Genomic DNA, 22,012 nt, shown 5'->3' with positions numbered 1-22,012 from the left:
AGAAGAGAAGAGAGGGAGACAGGAGGCACAGGAGAAGGAAAGAAAGAGGAAAAGAAAAAGAAATAGAAAAAGAAAAATAGGAAAATAAAATCTAGAAATAGTAAATAAATAGAAACAACAACAAAATAATACTGGTAATTATAATAATAATAATAAATGCATTCAGGCGCGGGTTGGTGCACTCGCTCCCCAGTGCGCGGAACCCCCTGGACAGGATGGTCCCACCGGGGCAGGGAAGGACACTGTCCCGGGGCTCCAGCACCATGCCCGGCGCGGTTCCCGTGGCGCCTCCCGCGCGGGGCGGAGCGGAGCGGGGCGGGCGGACAAAGCCGGGCTGTCAGCGGGGCGGGCGGGAGAAAGGAAAAGAGGCGGCTGCTGTCAGCGGGGAGCGGAGCAGGTGAGGCCAGCAGCGGGGGTTGTGCCACGCTGGCAGGCCGGGGGGAGCCGTGCCACGCGTGGGTGGCCTTTGCGGGGCGTGGGCGGCTTTGTGCGCCGCGGGCGAAGGCATCGCCCCGCGGGGGACGGGACAGAGGCGATCCCTTCACCCGTGGGCAGCTCGGGTCGGGGGTGGGTGATGGCTGGCGCTGTCGGATTCAGCCATTGCCTGTGGGGCCGAAACTACTTTGGGAAAGGAGCGAAGAGGTTAATAGTCCCCCCTTAAAAAAAAAAAAAAAAAGAAAAGAAAAGGAAGTGAAATTTCAGCGCTGTGACAGTACTAGAACAATCTCCTGACTCGAACTGACTCCGCTATCCTGTAGCAGTGAAGCCAGAAAAATCCCAGAAGTATTGCACTGAGTTGCATCACTAGAGAGTGATTAGTATTTAGTGGGTTGAAGGACTGAGAAGCGTGTTTGTGTGTTTGTTTTATTGCTGTGAATAGTTGGGACGCAGAAGAGTTGTTGGCTGGCTCTGCAGTGTGTTGTGTTTATGAATTTAAAATCCTTCAATATATAACCAGTTTGCACATCCCTGCTGAGCTGCAAGCATCCAAAACAGCTTCTGGTAACAGGGGCTTGAAAGGAACTTTCCTTTGGTGTCCTGCATGGTAGGGAAGCTTTGTGATAAATAAATCCCATTCCAGGGAACACGCTTAAAAGCCTGATGATTCAGCATGCTGCATTCACTGACCAAGGGTGATGGCTCGTGCGAGGAGGGATGCAGCACTATGGGCAGATATAAACACTACCTGAAGCTACAAGCTTCCCATGCAGTCGTGGCACATGTGAGATTGTGTGAAAAAAATTACCATCAGCTTTTCATTTTAAACAGCTTCTTCTAATAATTCAAAAAGACAACCCTCTGGTGCTTTCTGTGGTGAGTTATAGTCCTTTTTGTACTTGTTCCCGAAGGGATAGTTGCTTTTCATCTGTGGTCCCAAACTGTATTGCAAATGAATTAAGGATAATAATATAAGCTCATAACTTAACATAGTGAGAAATATAAAGCAGTAAAGAAGGTGAAAACTTTTTACAAGAAATACTGTAGCAATTTTGCTATGTTTTAATAGAAGATAAACACTGAGACTGAGATGACATTTGACAAGTGGAATAGCAGAATAGTATTTCAAACAAAGCCCCTTGCAGCTTAAAGGTTATTTCAGTAAGTTGCACTTGCTCTTCAAAAGAGAATCTCTTTTAAAAGTCAAATGAACTGTGTAAAAACTTCTACAAGAACAATATTGGAGGGTAAATCTATTCAGGGTTCCAATTGCTCCAATGAAGAGCTAAGTATTTAGAAGTACCATCTCAAGGGCATGTTGAGGTATTTATTATTCACTAGCTGTTTGAGCAACTGTGCATACTGTCATGTCAGGATGGCCAGGTCACGGCTGAAGGCTCTCCAAATCCTTGGTGTACACATGCTCGCTCTGTGTTTTTTCTCTGAGATACAGGGACTCCTGCTTTAATCCTTGTTTATGTCTTTTCTCACACAACTGGATGTGTGGGGTGGGCCTTTACTGAATGAGTGAGAAGATACAAAGAGCACAAACTGTCTTTGTCTCACACAGGGGTTGTCTGCAACCACTGCAGAGATTGAATGGCTTCTTGTTAGTGAAGCCCTTGCATTGAATATCATCCCCAAAGTGGAGGACAGAGGACTCACCTACTGCCTTACCCTGTGGGTGAAGAGGAAACTCTCCATCTTGCCAAAAACACTCAAGATTTATGGTACTGCTGCTGCAAAAGTGAAGTTTCATGCTATCCCTAGCAGAGGAAGCAGACTGAGATGCTATATAATCTATTTAAATGCAACCAAGGGCTTCAGAAATGATTAGGAGTTGATGAACTTGACTTCTCTTGAGGGCAAGCTTGATTTCCTTCAGTCTGCCTCAAACTCAGCCTACAGAACTCAGCTTTCTAAGGAGAAAAGAATTCACCTTATTAAGAGAGGGAAGGGGTCAGGGGCAGTTAATGTCTTGCAGGCCTGGTGTCTGTGAGATACCTATGCCTTTTGGAGATGTATCAAAACAGGAAAATATGGATATTTTTCTATGACCTCACTTTTTGGGGTGTGCCATGGCAGGATGGTATAACTTGGCCAATTGTCCTATCAGGCTGTATCAGAGCGCCTGGTGGTCAGGTGTGGTCATTTGGGGTGTCTTCTGCTTATTTAAATCTTTTGGCATTTGGCCACATACCAGGTTCCTGTTCAGGTACCTAGAGCTCTTGGAGCAGGTCCAGTGGAGGGCTACGAAGATAAGGGACTGGAACATGTCTTTTATGAGGAAAGGCTGAGAGAGTTGGGCCTATTAAGCCTGGGAAGAGATGGACATTATCAATGTCTATAATTATCTGAAGGGAAGAAGATTATCAAGAGGACAGAGCTAGGCTCTTCTCGGTGATGCCGAGCAATAGGACAAGAGGCAATGGGCAGAAACTGATGCACACGAGGTTTCACCTGACCATGAGGAAGAACCACTTTACTCTGTGAGTGACTGAGCACTGGAACAGATTGCCCAGAGAGGTTGTGGAGTCTCACTCACTGCAGATATTCAAGAGCCATGTGCTCTAGGATGACACTGCTTGAGCAGGGAGGTTGAACCCACTGTGGTTCATTTCAACTTGACCCATTCTGCGATTCTGTGATTCTTCAAGGTGAAGTCTTTTTGTAGTATGCCTTTTCTTCTGAGAAGCAACAGGACCTCTTCCTCTTGTGCCATCACTATTGCTACTCAGTCAGGAGAAGCTTCCTGTCCACAAGGGCAGGAGGAACCGCTTACTTGGTAGGACATAAAGTGCATTGGTAATAACCTATGCAATGACGATGCTGACTGGTAGTCTGAGGCTGGAATAGTTTTCAGCCTTATGACTTTGTTTGTATCAGTTTAGTCTGGTATTCTAAATCTAAGGCCCCTCTCTGACAATAGAACTCTTAAATTGGATTTCTTTCAGCTCGTACAAGTCCAAGTGTTCTCAACTATTTATCATTGTCTCTTCTCACTATTTGGTATTTTTCTGTATTATTTTTGACCGTTCCTCCAAATGGCAGGGAAATATTTGGAGGAGTTTTAAAAAAAATTATATCCCCTTCACCACCCCACCCCTCCCTCCCAAATGGTTAATCACAAGAATTTATTGTTGTGGTTTAACCCAGAAAGGAACTAAGTACCACGCAGCTGCCCACTCCTGCCCCCCTCCCCCCTCCAGTAGATCAGAAAGAAAAAGTAAACCTCAGGTTGAGATAAAAACAATTTAAGGATTGAACAAAAATATAATAATAATAACATACTAGTAATAATATTAAATATGCTGTCCTGGCTGTGTTCCCTCACAGCTTCTCGTGCAGCTCCTCACTTGCAGAGCAAAAGACACTGCGAAGTCCTTGGCTTAGGGTAAGCACTGCTTAGGAACAGCCAAAACATCAGTGTGTTATCATTCTCATAAATCCAAAAAACAAAGCACTGTACCAGCTACTAAGAAGAAAATGAACTCTGTCCCACCCAAACTGGGGCATTTAATCAAAAAAACCCCAAATTTGTGGGCCTTCAAAATTACTAAAACTTTGGCTGAAACACGTCATCCAAATTTACCTTATATTAGCTTTTATCCTAGCCCTTCTTCTCTTAAGCCTTGCGGCACTGAAACCTTAATACAGTCCATTTTTATTTTTTTTTAAATAGCTTAATTCCAAAGGAGGGAGAAACAATAGACTAATGCAATTAGGTGAGTGGAATGCATTTTTCCCTCAGGCAGCTCTGGAGACTGATACTATATCATGTTAAAAACTGCAAGTGGTTGTGTCAGACCGAGTTGGGCTGGGCTGGTGTTGGGAGGGAGGGAGGGAGGGAGGGAGAACTGCAGCTGGTGCAGAGAGCCCTGGTGGGAGCATGTTGACAGCATTGCTCTGAGTCACTGGGGGCCCAAAGACCAACTGTGGCATGATGGCACACGTGGTGGTGGTGGGTGAGGTTTGAAATCTTGAGCCTTTCAGCACCTTTATGTATATTATTTATTTTAATGCCAGTGTAAATACATGTGTATGTATATAAAACTCAGTGTTTTGGCTTACCTTCTCTGAGGATAGCTACAACTGCAAATGTGAAATCCTTGCAGCTTCAGTGGGTCTTGATTTGTCACTGATGGAAAAAAGTGAGGGGATTCGGGGAACTACCTGTATGGCTTTTGCCACAGAATGGCTGCGTGTCCTCCCTGCTGACAGCCTCCACAATGCCTGCTTCCAGGAGCAGTGAACTTGAAGACTGAACTCTGGCAGAGCAATGGGTGCTCTAAGGGCAGCCAGAGAAACTGTGAGGTTTAATCTGCCTGCAGGTAAGGTAGATGGGGAAAAAGCTTCAAGGTAAGGTGGTGTTTTCAAGGGGTTTGAAAAGACACTTCATGGACTGTAAGAAAGAAGCAGTGACTCGTCTTCTGCCTTTGGGAAAGTCAGGTGAGGGGAAAGGGTGCTGGCAGCAAGGATCAGGAGAGGGGAGAGGAGAATGCAAAACACGAACTGCAGGGAAAGGATCCCAAAAACAAGAATGCTGTAGGAAAGCTGTTACGGAAAGCCTTTATCATATTATTATCTCATTGGATCTCAGAACAGTTTCACACTGCATTTGTCCTCGATGAGCTGAAGTGTAGCCCCAGCATGCAGTCGCAAGACAGGCAGGATTAAGGCACAGACCTGTTCTGGGAGCAGTGCCCAGTGTCAGCAGCCAGCAGCAGGGCTGCCCTGTGCTATTTATACTATGGCCATGTCCAGAAAGTGTTTTAAAAGGACTGATGGAAAGCAACCCTGCTAATGGAGTCCCTATAGCAAGAGAAGGGCTTCAGGAGGGGCAAATATGCTCAACTATGATCAATAATTGCTGCCCTAGAGAGGGGACAGTTCCTCACAGTGGTCTGGTAAAGATGCCTGATGGCAGTGAAGAGGAGGAGGAGGAGGTGTGGTAGAGAAGATGAAAACATGACAAGGTTTGTGGGGAGAGCCTCAGTGATCCTGGTTGAATGCCTCCTCAGTTTCAGAAACTCTTGTGCCTTGTGCTGAAGAGTTTTACAGTCAACCAGCTTCATTCCACTGAGCCTTAAAAGACCTCAGACTTCAAATTTTTCCTATTTAAAGTTTAGGAATGGTTTTAGTCCTTTACAGGAGCTTAATCTTTAACCTAGTCTCTTCTGAGAAGGGCTCACCATGTTACTTTTTCACCTTCTAGGAAGAAGCCAATAGTATTTCTTCAGCAAGGCAATTTCAGATATCAAATATGCCATTTACTCAAGTTTACTCTTTTCCTTAAATGAGAAAATTAGTAGGGTCCTAACACTGGATAATCTAGCATACACGTAACTGAAAAACTTTCAGGTTGGTCTAACTACCAATGCCAAACTACATAAAAATTAACAAGTTGCCAAAAAATACAAACCTTGCTTAGATTTGACAGGTAAGAAGGATATAACGTACAGGTCTTATCTGCTATAAGCTTCAGACACTCAAGTTGTTTTAATCTAGTAAATCTTTATAGAATTGTGAAAGTCAGCAGGGAAAATCTGTCTCTCATCTCACCGCATGGTTAGTTTGTGCAACATGCAATGTGAAATGGCTGAATATCTTGTCAGGCTACTCCTTCCAGAGGAATTTTATTAAAATAGTCTTTGATCTGGTAACTATTTTATGCATCGATTAATACTGGGTTGAATATAAAGCAGTGACAATCTCTTCAGAGAGTTTGAATCCCACTGCAAGCAAAGGATGTCAAGTTTTATCACAGGAAAACATCGTTTTGTTTGGCTTTACCATATTCAGGCCAAGTAGAAACACTTATTATTGAAACTTCCTTGCAATGTGGCACTCGAAACTAACCTTGGATCTCATGACTCATCTCCGCTGTTAATGCGGCAACCCTTGACAAGCTTACAATTCTGAATCCAAGAATATTTCTAAGACAGATCGAGATTAGGAGACAAAACAGAAGCAACAGATGAATACATCTCTTGATTTTCATCAGAGTCTTGAGTTCTTCATGTCTTGTATTTGTTCAGAAGACACTGCCTTGCAGGAGTACCTGCAAATGCAGGTATTGTTTGGCAGTGTTTAGGTCTTGTGGATTCCATGGCCAAATACACACATTTCCAAACACCTGCAAGTATTGTCTGCTGTGCTTTGTAAAATTGAAAATAGCTCACTGGCAGATAGCAGGAGCACATTATTAGTATTAATAGACCTGTACACACAAAAGGAGAACAGAGAACTTCTGTTTGTAATTAAGTTAATCACAGAGGCAGCAGAGAGCTCCTGTCTTATCATTGCTTACACTCCAGCTACCAGACTGCACCCACAGAGCAAATACCTTCCTTGGCATTTGATGCTCCATACAGGATTGAGTACTTTGGGGTTTCCCTGGAATGGTTAGTGGTCAAGGTAGGACACCCCACTCATGCAGTTCTGTTCCACTTCAACAGGTTAGTCTGCAGGTCTACTATAAAGCTAAATAATTTAATTAACAAACAACTGGGTATTTAAAAACCTTGACGTAAATAAAGTGCACAACACAAGCAGACTAACCCTTAAAGCTGTTAATTTAGGTTTTTTCTGCTAACTTTTGCATCTTTTTCTTGCACAAGTTCTCAGACATTATTAATTGCAGTAACTTTTTACAGTCAGTGCTAATCCTTTCAACTTCATTTAACCCTTTAGCTCCCTCATGGATTTTGGTGTCAATCATAATAATGAGAAATATTTTCAAAAAAAGCAGGTTATTTAGAAATACAAGAGACTACAAATTGGCATTAGGTTGAGTATCTTTATGCCTCATTAGCAAGCCCCAGGAAATTTTCTAGGAATATACATTTCTGTAGGGGAAGTGGGGATTGCAAGGTGCAGCTGAAACCAGTCTGGGGAATATCAGAGGAAAACTGCATTTGCTGAAGTTTTGAACAGCAGCTCTAGGTAGCTTGTCTCTTGGAACACAATTCCAGATGATGACCAAAAACTCTGTTAAGAAAACAAAAAAATCTGGGCTTCCAGCCACTTTGGGGTTGTTGGTTTTGTGCCCGGAAAGAACTCTGCATCCATTCAGCTGCTCTTAGGCTGGTCCTGTGGAGTGCCTCTTTCTTTTTCATCTTACAAGAGATCTTATGAGATTTTTCACATTGTTTATCTGTGTCTCTTCCCCTTAGCTGCATCCTTACTTCATGAAACTGGCAGTAACTCTGTCAGTTTTCTGTTTTCCTTCCTCTAGCCTTTGCCCAAAAATATCTCCCTCTTTTGTAGGATCATAGAAGAGATCATAGAAAGGTTTGGGTTGGAAAGGACCTTTAAAGGTCACCTAGTTCCAAGACCCCTGACCTCGGCAGGGTAAGGGGACCAGTCCTTGGGAGAACTCAACCACCTGCTGTTCATTAACAGCTGAACCATTGCACTACAGAGACTCCCCACTGGGGCTGTTGTGCACCTTGAACGGTGCCCCCCCCCTTCACCAGGCAGAGTCTTGGTTGCTGTTTGACATCTAACCCTTGTTTTCCAGCCTGGCCCTGGGTTCAGTAGGAAAGGCAAGGCACCAGGAAAGGGGTACTGCAGGTTATCTTTAGCCCAGCCATGGCAATGAGCCAAAAGATGCTGTGCCAAAAGGAGCAAGAAGCAGTCTCTGCATTCAGGGGTTGAACACACCACTTTATCAAACCATGAACTTTTTATTCAGGTAGCTGTGAAGAGGGAGGGAACTATGGAACAAAACAGAACTAAGTCTAAGTTTTCCCCTGAACCTGAAGTGTCAGCAGGTGGATTAATTCTGCACTTTAAACACTGATGCCTTGCTAAGTACAGGCAGATTTAGAGGAGCTCTTGCAACTGTCCTTGCTCAGGAAAGCAAATGTGGTTTTAGGGCTTGCTTTTGCATGGAAGCAGCTGGCAACAGCAAGATGACATCATCAGGGAGAGCTACTGCTGAAGTGCCTCCTCAGTAAGGACTAACCTAGTAGTCCCCCTTGCTTGCAGGTGTGTACTCATCTCTCTTGCTTTTGGGTGTTAAAACATGATCTGGCCAACTAAGTTTTAGCAATTTCCTCCAGTTATAATGGCAAAAAAATGTGATTACACCTACAATTACAGCTACATAATGCTGTGTTTGCCATTAGGATAGTAATAAAGTAGCTCTGGCAGGCAGTGCAAGTGTGCCATCATCTTTGTAAGAGCTGTTGGTGATATTCAGAAAATAGGACTTTTATTTTTCCATCCATGGGGTTTATTAGGACTGAATCCCAGGCACTGAGTATTTTAACTATTGATTTTATTTGCTAGCTGCTATAGATGAAACTATACTCCATTTCACCGTTTCGTGGTTCAGTATTGAGATATATGTACCACTAGATATATTTAAAACAGCAGGTCCTTTAAAAGTTAGAGCACCATCTCTAGTATCTTCTCAGTCCTGTGTTTCTGAACAGAGAGTGGTTTCAAGCCTTGGCCCAGGAGGTGCATCTGTACAGTGTGAACTGCACTGAGAACAACACTACTCGTATCCATATTTCCGGTCTTGCTCATCTCCTGTGATATTCCTCCTCCTTTCATCCACACCTGTGGATTTCCCCATTCTATTTGGAATGGGGAATTAAAAAGAAGTGAGAACTCAACCAAGAATGTCAGAGCTGACCTGTTAAGTCAGTCATTGCTGAAATGGATAGAGAGGAAGCCAGCCCACAGTGAGCACCTCTGCTAGAGGACCTCACAGGGGTAGGAAAGAAAATGAGCTTGTCTCTGCATTTAAATAGAATTGCTTTCTTTTCTCTTACATGCCATGTTTAATTTGTGAACTCACCAAGATGTTATCCTTTCTCCAGAATCATCGGACTCTCTCTAAAAGGTGAAATGGTTTTATTGCCTTTGGAGAATGCTGCAGAATTTTTGTATTCATGTACAGCAGAGCATGAGATTACAGGCCTTCAGCTACAGCAAGGGTCAGGGGTATCTGTCCTTTAAATATGGATTTTAAAGTCAAAGATGCTTTATCTTGCCTGCAGAGGTGCAAAAGCAATGAAATGTGAGTGCTGTAGTTTATTATGCAACATTTCTTGTTGCAATGAAGGTGGCTTTTTTCCTCCGTCTGACATTCCGGGAGTGTCTAATATTATAGTAAATTTCCACATGGATGGATATATATATTTTAAGGACCAGTTAGCATTTTCAGACAAAAATGGCCTGGTACCATGCAAAGGGATGAACCTTCTTCTTGTAGTACTTTTTAAAGTGAAGACTGGCCCAAGTCACTAATTCTCAAGAAAATACCTCGGCTCTTCATATCAAGATGGAACAATGACTTTAGCTTAAGTACAGGAAATGTTGGGCATAATAGTCATTACTCGCACAGATCTTGTTAACAAGAACATAATTTCCTAATCGCTCCCTTGAAAGCAAACTCAGATGATAGAAGCATAGTTGAGCTCCTGCCAAACACCTCAAGAACTCTGATTTCACACCCAGGCTCCTGCAGGAGTGCCGGGATAACCTCAACTATTCGTTGGAAAAAAAATCCCAAACTGAAGCCCTATGTTCATAGTTCCTCATATTTGTACCCTTAAATACAAAAAATATGAGTTGAGATAGTACAAAAACTTAAGAAACAAGAGTGGAGTCACTCTTGATGTGTTTGTATTACACACCAAGGCAACATATAACTCTGCAGGCAGTATTGCCTTAGGGGCAACATCCTAGTCTATCTCCCCATCCTCTTGGATTAGGCCTTGAGAGAAAAGAAAGTTGAGGGGTTTTTTAAGATACAGAGTATTTAGAGGACAAAAGAACATATTCTAGTTTATATTGGTGGTGTTCTCTCCACATGAGGGCAAGTGTGTGATTTAATGAGTCGAGCAAAGAGCTTTGATCTTGCACCATCTCATTAGGTAAGTGATGAAAGCAAGAGCCTTCACTGGTGGTGGAGGCTTGTCATGAAGTAATACAAGTGGATATTGCTGCAAGTTCAAGATGTGTTGCTTTTCAATATAATGCATCTTTAATACCAATAAACACTAAGAGCTGATAGACTTCCCTCAGGTTGTTATGACAGTGTTGTTAAAAAGCAAACAAGTTCACCCACCAAATGTTTGCAGACCATGTTGGAGGAACTGCAAACAGTGGAGAAAACTTTATCTACCTACATTTCTCCCACTAGTTTGTAAAACCATCAACCAGTTATCTACTTAAAAAAACAAACAAAACCCACCAAAAAACATAGCACATGACATCTTGACAAAATTATCTTTCTTCAGAGAAGTTTTGAGGGTTTTTTATTGGGTTTCTAAAGAGGGTAAAGGGTGGAGCTAGTTATTTAGCCACACCCATGGTGAGGTTTATAAAGGGAAGTTATAGAGGAGAAGCTCTTTTCTACTAGCCTATGAGAGTGGGAAGTTTTACTTATCCTAAAAAACCCAAGATTCTTACTATGTCAGTTCTTCATAAAGGCTCCCGTAGTGGGCATACTCCTCTAAATGAATCTTTGAATCAGCAAGGCAAGGTAAGTCACAGAGTCTGCTTTATTAGTGTCATTTCAAAGGTCTGTGTTTTCTCTGCCATGAGCAATTGGATTTTTGTTCTCTATAGCTTTGTATTCCTGTATCACTAACTCAAATGGAGAAAAAAACAATATTAAAAAAACATCTCTAAACTTAGTAGAGTTTGGAGAGGTTGTTTTTTGTCATAGGGTGGTTATGCTGTCAAGACTGATGACTTTGAGGGCTAATTTGCACCACTTGCCCACAACACTGAGATTAATGTGGCTGTTGTAATTGTGTTGCTGTTTGTCAGTCATACCAATATTAATTTCTCAAGCATACAAATAAAAGATATGCTATGCTTTATTGCACAATTACTGTGACTTAGTCATGACTTTTTGATACACCCAATAATCCTGCTATAATTTTTGGTTTGTACTGCATCACAGTTTCCTTATATATACATGGACAGGATTGCTTATGAGTTATTCTGTTCAGCAGATGTTTTGTGAGTTACTGTGGGTATCCCTCAGTGAGATCAGGTGGTATAAAAGTTTGTTTCCTACTGAACACAGGTGTTTATATTGGTACACTAATTCTGAGGACAGGTCTATATCAGTTTACAAGATGACTGGGTGAAATCTTTCATAACCATCAACTGAAGTCAAATGCATTGTATCAAAAAGTGATCACAGCAATGCAAGGTGTGTAGCATGGATGTGGCAAGAACTCTGGTCAGCATAAAAAATACCTATCTTGTTACACTGGTTACCTAACTCAGGGTTTATTGCTGGTGTGATGGTAAAGCAGAACTGTGAGGAATTGAAGAGAGGGGGATGAACCTTAAAAGTACTTTTTAGGAACTCGTTTCAGGCCTCTAGGAAAACAAAGAGTAATAAGCTTTCTCTTATGAACCTTCAATATAGAAGGAGTAGAAGTCACTAATATTTTTTGTTACTCTTTGCATCCGAAACATGGAAAGTATTTGAGGGTCACTAATCTATTAGTTGATCTCAGAATATTCCAGAATAAGTACCATGGGCTACAAAAATAACCAAAGTAATGGTTTCCACAAAACTGGTAGTGTTGATGGATTCTCTTTTTCAAGCTGTAAGCAAAACTATGAATTAATGTAGTTGGCAAAAAGCTGACCGATGGCCTTTTGGGCAAAATGCTATGATATAAGTTGGAGAGGCAGTCAGAGCATTTTGACTTCATGTGATTAGTAGACATGAGAAAATAAATGGGTCTTACATTTGAATAGACGCATTTTCCACCTTGATAATGCTGTTGTTTTTCTTTGGAGCTTTTGCTGTCAATATTAAACTTGTAGGATGCTTAACTTGAGCAGTGTGGTCATTTCTGCTTTTTACCATGTGTTTTTACTGATATGTAACAAATTGTGGCTGTGCTGGATTGTGGTGAGAAGAGTCTTGTTTGACAGCATAGCAGCCTCCCGCAAGGGAGGGCCCTTGGCTTTATCCACTGCCATTCTTCCGGGAGGTTGACATGCTGCAGTTAGATTGTTCATAGGTATTTTTAAGTGCATTGCATTTATTTTAAGTACCACACTATTAATTTGCTGTTATCTTTTGTTTCATTAGTACAGCAAATTGGAGAGATGAAGGAAGAGGAAAATACTGTCAATACTGGCAGAGAGGTTTATATGTCTCTGCTCTTGGATATTTTTTGATGGTTTTCTAAATCAGGGAGAAAGTTGAAGCTTTTACAAGGGTGTAATGTAGAGCTACTTTTTGACATAATTTCATAGCTTAACGTGTTCGTAAATTTGGTCACTCCTCTAAGCAGGGATTATAGTGACTTGAAAGCCATATTTAATTGAATACTTATCTAGCATAATTCTGACGCTCACATGCTATTCAAAAAGAATAAGTCAAGGGACAGCAACTGTCCTATGGCTGATTACTTATTATATTTGACAAATTTAGATAAATCTTCAAAAGGCTACCTTTGAGTGGCCACACTACAAGCCTTTGGGTGCCATCTTCCTCTTCTGATTTGATTTTTTTTGGAGAGGCATGTATGTAGTAAATGTAGAAAGTCCATAAAGATGACTTCTTGGTGGCAAGCTGAGTGATGAAGAGACAGTTGGCCAATGGCAGTCTCTTAGTGACTTCCTTCTTTGGGGCGGTGTATGAAGGCTGACACTGACAGTGGGATTACCCTGAGATGGTGTTCTGTTAGTCCCTTCCCATTTCAATACTTCTGCTATCAGAAGATTCAAGCACAAGAATTCAGCATATTTGGGTGGATGGGAAAATAAAGCCTGGCTCTGGATTCTCCCTCCTGAATTCATGCATGGTGACACCAGTGTTTTCAGAGCCGAGCTGGAGGAGGAATTTGGGGCAGCTTGCAGGTTTGGTTGGGATGGGTGCAGGGGTGGTTGTGGAGAAGAGTCTAGTGTGAGTGGCTTGAGAGGATCCAAAGGGAGATGTAGGTTCCCAGGAGGATGGGGCAGGAAGAGTGGAAGGGGAGAGGCCCCATCACAACAGCAGCTTCTGAGTGTTAGCCCAGGCTTTAAACCTTGCTTGACCTGCACAGTCTTCAGTGTCTCTCCTTTTTTCCTGTCACCTCTTCCGCTACCACCAAGAAAGTGAGTTTTCTGACTCCTGGATGAGGACAAAAATGCATTTTTCTCTACATTCCTGGGTCAGCTGCAGCCCATTCTACCTGGTGCTACTGAGAAGACCCAAGCTGACCCTGCTTAGCTGGATGCCTTACCACTTTATGAACCAGCACACCACTAAGGATTACTCTGTGTAGCTGCCATTTATCTAGATTGTGGAATGCTGAAATCATAAATGTCTTGCATGTCCTAAAATCACTGCAGTTTCTTTAACATGGCTGGGTTTCCTTAAATAATATATTTTTTAGTAGGACAGTGCGGCCAGAGGACAGTCAGCTGGTTTTTTTTGCCTAGTTTAGTTCCAGTCAAACCAAATTGCTGAGTTTAAACAGTAAGTCTTGTAGACTTGCAGTTTTTCAGCTTTTGTCCACCTGACAGTCATGCATATAGGCAACAATTTCCATCACAAGGAAGAAGCCTGAAAATCAGCTCCTTTGTGCAAGCTGTAAGGGGAGTTGCAAAGGATGTGGTAAGCAGTGAAAACACTTCTTAGATAACTGAGAAAGAAATAGAACTGCCAGTTAGATGTCATTTGGCCTGAAACAATGTTTTTGAGCTGTGTTTCTAAGATGCTTGACGGCCACATCAGGATATGATTAGAATCCCATGTATGCCTTCAGGATGAGGTATCATCTCTGCTGCAGCAATAATCTTTCATTGGGATGCAGGGACTACAGGCAACATGTGATCATGGTGGAAACCCAGACAGAGAAATCCTGTGATGGGCTTGTCAAATGACAGGGAACTTATTATGTAGCTATGGAAGAGACGAACAAGAAACCTTTGTCTGACCAATGGCAGTGATATCTCTTGTCTCCCTTTGAAAGGGACGCAGAGCTACTGGTACAGTTCTGTCCATTAACACAATGTGGCACAGAGGGGTTGCAGCTGCTTTGTTACTGTGTGCTACTGCAAGAAATTCCAAGTGCTGCCTTCTGATCTTTGACCATGAAGATCTTATTCCAGGTTTCAGTAATACTTAAGAAATCCTAAATAAAATGTGTATGTTATGCAGTAGCCGAACTGTATCTATTTAAATCCCCTAAGATTGGTGGTACAGAGTATAGGGCCTCTGAATTATTTCCTGTATGTGTCCTCCTGTACAGTGTGGTGTTTATATATAGTTTTTTTCATGAGGACCTGTTTACATTTGATAACTTGCTTATAACACTTGAAATTGCAGATAAAGGTTTGCTCAGAATGATGTCTAAAGCAAAACCTAAAGGCAGTTCTGCTTTTCTCATAGCACTAAGTATATGAGCTGGTACTGGAAGGTGCTGGAGAGCCTACTCAAAAGTAACTGATCAGAGCTGGATGCTTGTGCTGGGAGCCTGTGTGCTTGTGGAGTGCTGCAGTGGGGCCTGAGCTTCATGGGGAAACCACCCACTCTTTTACATTGTATGAGCATAAGTGAGGTGTTAGAGGCTTCCAGCCCACAAAACTGATTTTATTAGAACATAAAAATACATGTTAGAAGAACCAACCTGAGAGAAATCTGGAAGATGAAATTAAAGCTCTTTAATAATATATATACCTTCCATGCCCAATGTATTCTGTGCAGTAGGGTCCTTCCCTCCTATTTTTTCTAGTTCTGTAATTTTTATTGCTTCTGAAATTGAAGAAAGTCTGCACTGTTCCCAGGATAGTTTATTTTCACTTCTTGCTGGGTTTGCCTTTTGGTGCAAGTCCCTGGCACCAGTCCAGTACTTTGCTCAGGCATCTCCCATTGACCACAGAGGGGATTCACTCCCAGTTTACCCCATGGAGTGCAGTCAAATAAATAGCTCTGTGTGTGTGTGTGTAAACATAAAAACTCTTTGAGTTGGATTCTCTTGCCATGCTACTGGATGCCTTTCCGTTGATATCAAGCAGAGACAGGCCCACCTCTTCTGGGATGTGAACTGACAAAATGTGTGGCTTTATTCCAGACTAAAAAAAATGACTGTAAAAGAAGCAGTAACTTGTGTTCCTGGATTTATTGAGTTCTTAGTGTCAGAGAACTGTTATATTGGCTTGCACACCCTGTTTTCCTGCATGGAATAGTACAGGAAAGAACACAGCACTTCAAACAAGAAAGGCTGTAAGCATCTCTACTGACTAAGGAAAGTATTCCTGGGATTAAAAATAGTGCACTTCCCAAAATAGCATTGTGTCACCTGGTTAAAGTTGGGACAGTTTCTCTTGTATTTTTCTTTACGCATCTTGTATGTCAAAATATATTCTCTTGATAATTTTCCTATTTTGGAAGTTAAACTTCAACATCAATTTGTCATCAAAAAGGAGTAGGAGAGCTGAGCCCTGATGTCTTGTGTAGGATACAGCAGTTTCTCAAACCCAACACATCTCACTGAGGGAAAACAGAATAACACTGAAGTAAAACGATGTGCTTGTGCGCTTCACAGGCAAAAGGCATTTAGTTTGATAAGGTGCCAAACAGTGTAATTTGAGAATGTTGCAAAGATTTCCAGCTGTCTTGCGTATGCTAACTAAATATCTGAGTGATTTGAAATTTATCCCTGGGATTATTTCACCAGAAGTGACCTTGCCTGATCCCGTGAATTCAAGCTCAAGTGCAGCTTGTTGCACTCTCCTGATAATTATTTTTAACCGAGTCTGCATTTCTCTGAGCATCCTGCCCCATGCTGAAGGGAAGGACTATGTTGTCACAGCCAGGCTCTCCTCTCAGCTGCCTCCCCGCTTGCTGCGGGAGATGCTTCCCTGCTCTGTTGACTCATGTAGAAGGTGTGGCATGTTTTGACCAGGAATGGAAGGGCGTAAGAGAGTTGCAGCAGAGTGCAGCAGACTCTGAGATAGGCCCTACAGGGAAATCAATCTTATGGGAAAGCGTAGGTTGAATCTTGGATTTTTGCTACGTGAGTTAACAAGCAAGCTGACTACCAAAAAGGGAGAAAAATTGGACTTATACCACTAGCATACATAAACTGCTCACTGGCTTGGGAGAGACAGACCTGCTTTTGGCTGATGCTGAATGCTTCAGCTGTGTATGCTATGTGGCTGCTCGTTTGTTCCACAGGTTACTACCTTGATTCACCTTGGGCATGTTCAGTTCAGTAACATCATGTTATGGGGACTTCCAATAGCTGACTAATCTTGCTGAAAAGAGAGGGGATTTGTTAAATGAGTGCATGCCTGGGAAATAAGGATTGTGTTTTCAGAAGTTTTATTTAGAGCCCCAAAATGCATGTTCACCTTTTGTACATGTATTTTATGTCTAGAACTGTTTATTTAAGTAGTCGTGCCTGAAAATATCTGATAGCTGCCATCTCAGGAGCCCTCTGGTCATTTCAAAGAAACAGCTACGAGTAGGCTGCTGCTACAGAAGATGCCACATAACAGAAGTCTGAAGAAGTTTGAAGACTTAAAGAGAGCCTATCTGCAACATTAACAGGGGCTGGGTTCTCTAGGGCTGGTTGCATGTGCCTGAGAAGATACAGTAAGACATTATGCTGCACGAGTTCTGCTCTACTGACGGGTTTATGAAAGAAAGAAACGAAAGAAAAAAAACCCAAACACCAAAACTGCCAGAGTTTTACTTGCCAATCTAAGCTAAAAGGCTTTATCTTCTAAATGTGAAAAACTGGCTCTTATGTAAGTCTGTAAGGCAGATAAATGTAAATGGCAAATCAATCCAAAGTAGCTGTTTCTTCAGTTAAGTGGTGGCTTTTCTTGATTGGTTTGGACAGCAAACAGAAAACATAAGTGTCCAGGAAAGGCAGTGACAGAAGTATCTACATTTAAATTGTGTATACTACTGAAATTAGTTTAGTGCTCCTCCAAATCAGAGCTTGCAGGCAGTATGCTAAAGGAAAAACCTTCCAGAGCAGAATGTTGTGGAAGTTTAAATTCAATCTGATACTGTAGAATCACCTGTAAACTTCCCAATTAGTTTTTTTTTAAATCAGTAAGCGATGCACATGCATTCAAGTTAGTGGCTCTTGTGTTCTGTGGCTTTTGTCTGCAGAACAACATAAAGAATAATTCGTGTGAGCTTTGCACTGCAGCTTCTTGGAGGAAATACTGCAGCTCAAAAATGCAGCCCAAAAACTTCTGATTTGTTAGGATTCAAATGCAGACTATCTCTTCAAAACAAAGTAACACTAATTTGAGGGGTTGAAGTTTGGCAGCCCACCTTTTGAGCCCCCTCCCATATGACTTGCTTTATTGTGTAGTATCATGGAGTACCTAAATGAGATAACAAGCTGTCACTCTTATCTCACAGACTGGAATATTTTTCCTTCAACTTGAAGTTCATAAGCTGGGATCAGGTGGCAATGTTATTGTAACTTAAGGAGTAAAAGGTATTTATGCAGCTTTCAAATACAGTTCTGCTCTGAAGAACCCCTTGGTGACTTCTTTTTAGTTTGCCTTTATAGCAGAGAGCCATTTCTAGTTTTCAGCTCCATATACGCTCAAGATCCAAAAAAAAAGCTCAGTTGGCTCTTTGCTCCCTTTGTCAAATATACAGGTTTTGCAGTTTTAGCTCTAATTACTTGTGTGGGGTCATTACCACAGTGCAAGTGTCCTAAAACTTCAGTGCATTTTAACTTTCCCATTTTGCAGGCAGGAGGCAAGCTTGCCCACAGTTTCTGACAGGCCTTTTACAACTGGAGGTCTCTGATCCTTACTGAGAATATATGTCAGTGAAGTTCTGCTTTTGTTAGTGGTCAAGAGGTACTGCCACCCGGGTAGGGTGAGCAAATAAGCATTCACTATTTTGAAACATGAATAAATACCAAGTAGTATTTCTCTGCCTGTTTCCCCAAGAGATCCAGTCCTATCAATATACCCAGATCCTGTTACCTGTGCCAAACACATGAATCGCTGGCTGCTTTCAGCCAAAATATGTGTGGAAGAGTGTGAAGTATTGGTGGGCTGTTCCTCCAACTTGCAGATGAGGAGGTTGAAGGACTGACTCAGAACATGAGCTATTAAAGGGGATCTACCACTCAACGGCTTGGAGAAGGCTTAAAACATGCTCCTCCAGAGTTTATTGGTCACTGGGCTGTGATTATGTCACTGGGACCACCTTAATCACCTTTCTCCACTGATTAAGCAGTGAAGAAGATTAACAGCAGAGATTGGACCCCAGCAATGCTTGTCACATTGTGGATCTGCAGAAAAGTGACTCTTACATTCCACCTTGGAAATAGGTGGAAAAACTCGATGGTTGGGATTGATTAGATGAAAATGAGAGAGGAAACCACTCAAACTTCTTTGGCTTTTGGTTTATGACTCAGAGCACGTGGTGATCTGTGCAGGACAAATGAGGTGATGCTACACCCTTCAGTGTCCCTTCAGCTGTCATGTGAGCACCCTATCTAATCAGGTCATTTCCACAAACTATAGCCTTACAGCCCTCATAGGTTTGTACATACATAATTGACTGCAGGTAATCCATTCGCCTCTTACAAGACAGATGTCCAAGAACTCATCTGCTTCACCAGTGCTTTCAAGAGCAAAACTTTTGGACCTAGATTTATATATTAGATATCAATTATTATAAATATATTATATATTTAGGTTCCTATGGATTGAAATAAAAATCAAGTTAGAAGACTTGAGCTGTTTTTACTACTGCCACAGATCTTTACATCTTTCAGCTAGTCCTTTTTTCCTGTTCAGGAATTTAAGGCAGAGAAAGACGTGCCAGAACTGTTAAAAGGGCTGAGATGGCAGTCTATACCCTAAGTAGGGCTCTCTTCCTGGGTACGGTAAGCAGGCAACAAGCAGCCTGCAGTGATGACACTTCTACATGGAATCATTGGATAATATTGGTTGAAAGAGATACTCTTGTCCCCTCCTGTTCAAAGCTATCCCAAACAGATCAAGTTGCTCAGGAACTTGTTCAGTTCTGAATTATCTCAAACATTCAAATTTTCCAGCCTCATTGGACCCAATGTTCAACCACTCTCATAATGAAAACACTTTTCCTAACATGTAATGAGGACTTCCCCTGTTGAAACTTGCCTGTTTTCTCTCGCTATGTCTATGTGTGCCTTTGAGAAGATCCTGGCTCTGTCTTCTCTACACCCTCCCCTTAAGTGCTGTGGGTTGCACTCATGCATCCCCACACACCCTTCTCTTTTTCACGCTGGACAAACCCAACTCAGCCTCTCCTGCATCATATGCTCCATCTCTTTAACTATCTTTGTATAGTAGACTGGGCTCCAGGATGTCTGTCACTGGTTTGTGGCTCCCCAGTACACAGGTACTTCACTTTCACAAGCCCTGAGTACAGGAGAGTAATTAGTGCCCTGAATCTGCAAACCCAGGCTGTCCTCCTTTTCTGCAAGGGCATACTGCTCAGCCTATTTCAACTTGTAGTCCACCAAAACCCCCAGGTGTTTTTTTTTTCTCTGAAGTTTGTCTCCAGCTAGCTGGCAACCAGTAAGGTCATTCCCTCCCAGGGGCAAGAATTTGCATGCTTGCTTTCCAGAGCTGTCCTTGCCTCTTTCCTGGTCTGAAATAGGCATAGGCAGTGAAGTTGCACTGTTTTAGAGATTATTTTTCACTTTTTAAAGAAAGCTACTGAATTCTGTAACTTAGAAGACCACCAGTCTGTGAGCTTAGACAATTTGCAGGCATAGTGCTCATAGTAGAGCACTAGGTTAAAACAGAGGGTTGGTAGGAGCATTTATCCCCCTCTACGTAGCCACCTAAATGATTCTTGCTGAATATTCTCTGATGTGCTTGATTTTCTGCAGTCACTGTAACAAGAGATCTGAAAAAGTAATCCTACAGTAGAGGAAGATTCAGCCCATCTAATCTCAGGCACTCTAGCTGAGCTACCTGCATTTTTCTCAGGGATATCTGTAAGAGTTACGGTGAAGAGTGCCATTTAAATGTGAGTTACTTTTTGAGTTAAAACATATGTCTTTTAAACCAACTTGCTCTTCTAAATGTTTTCCTGGTCCTGAAGCTTATATATTTTATATCCCTGAAGCAATTCTGAGAGTTCCACAGACGCTGCAACTGCCTGTGTAACACTCCTATGGAAGTCATCTTTGGGCACTTCCTACTGTGCTTGTTCAGCAGGCTTGTTTTCAAAGAATGTCAGCTTGGGTAATTCAACATATTATTATGCCATCAGGACTCCCCATGTTGAACTTCAGGCTTTGCTGTTTTAAAAGAACTTCAGAAAATATCTCAGGTCAGAATAGAGAGATGGGTTTTTTGTTTTTTAAATCTATACTTTAATGCTTTTCCTTTGTACCTTCTTTTTAATTCTAAGTTGCTGATTAGTCTGTAAAGATTCAGCTACAAAATCAAGCCTAAAACTGGGTAGAGGAAATGATAAATGTACTGAAAACTGGTGGTGGGTTGACCTGGACCAAAGCAGTTGCTGCTAGCTGTCCTCCATGAGCCTCTTACTCCTTTCATATTGAACAGGGGAAAGCTGGTGTATGTTCTGCCTTAGCTCTGTGTACCCACTAGTCTCTAGAACATATCGGAGGAGTTTGTGTCTGCTTTTAAAGCTTTCTGCTGCATCCCACTCAGGGGAGTTGTTCCCTATACCTGTTTCTGGCCAGCAACATCAGCCAGTGAGATCCTGTCCTCCCAGTTGTGCCAGCCCAACTGTTGATGGGGCCATGCTGTGTACTGTGGAACAGGGAACTGCCCCATATATATTTTTCTAAATCTAAAAAAAAAAAAAAAAAAAGTAACTTTGAAATTAGATCCCTTTCCACATCTGCTTTAGAGTGGATTGGATTCAGAGTTCTAGCAAAACTGAGGGGCAGCCCAGAGACATAAATAAGGAGCGAACAGTTAAGGCTGGAATGCCTTAAGGCAATATTATTGCCAAATTCTTCATAGTGGGAAACCTTAGTCAGTGCTGGCTTTTTTTGCCTGACTATAAAACATATGCATCATCACAGCATAACTTTGTTTATAAGGAAGTATTAAAAAGAAATGTGTTAGATGATTCTAGTGCATGAAACTAAGCAGAAACCTGATCAACTCTAGTTATTTTTAAATCAAGTACTCTCTATAAGATATAATGCCAACCAGAAAAAAAATATATAATACATGAGTACATACAGAAGTGCATCAATAGCAAACTTCAGTCCAATGTGCAAACAACAGCTGAACAAAATTATGTTGGATTTAGAAGCCAACAGACATAGAAATTGATAGCACAAGTAGGACAGACTTTTAGTTGTGTGATAGAAATTGAAGTGCAGACATCAATGGCTCTGAACTAAACTTTAAAGAAAGTTGAAGGAAGATTGTTTTCTCAAAAAGGAGCGAAGAGGGAAACTTTTTCTGGTTGAAATGGAGATAAGTGTGATGTGGCAGTCTCCTGCTAAATACAAAGAATGATAAATACACAGTCTCATCTGTTCTTGCTATTAGGTCTGCCACCTACTGCCTGATATACTGGTTTGACATTGCTTGTCATGCCAAAAAAAAAAGGTTTGCCAAA

General features: G+C 41.8%; 1 protein-coding gene across 2 annotated transcripts in view; it reads left to right on the top strand.

Annotated features, from left to right (window-relative positions):
* The first annotated feature begins 363 nt into the window (after positions 1-363).
* MAPRE2 (microtubule associated protein RP/EB family member 2) overlaps positions 364-22,012 on the top strand; it is a 101,121-nt gene continuing 79,472 nt past the window's right edge. The window contains exon 1 of one of the 2 annotated variants that reach the window (XM_017831835.1): positions 364-397. Coding sequence is in view for 1 of the 2 variants with exons in the window: in XM_017831815.1 (XP_017687304.1) it covers positions 10,871-10,942 (72 nt within the window). In the remaining variant the exon portion in view is untranslated. Of the gene's footprint in view, positions 398-10,868; positions 10,943-22,012 lie in introns of those variants that run through there. The other variant, XM_017831815.1, reaches the window with a different exon arrangement.

Source organism: Lepidothrix coronata, unplaced genomic scaffold, assembly GCF_001604755.1.
Source record: "Lepidothrix coronata isolate B3197 unplaced genomic scaffold, Lepidothrix_coronata-1.0 Scaffold6, whole genome shotgun sequence".
In the NCBI taxonomy this organism is placed as follows: domain Eukaryota; kingdom Metazoa; phylum Chordata; class Aves; order Passeriformes; family Pipridae; genus Lepidothrix; species Lepidothrix coronata.
This window is presented reverse-complemented; position numbering and strand designations above follow the sequence as displayed.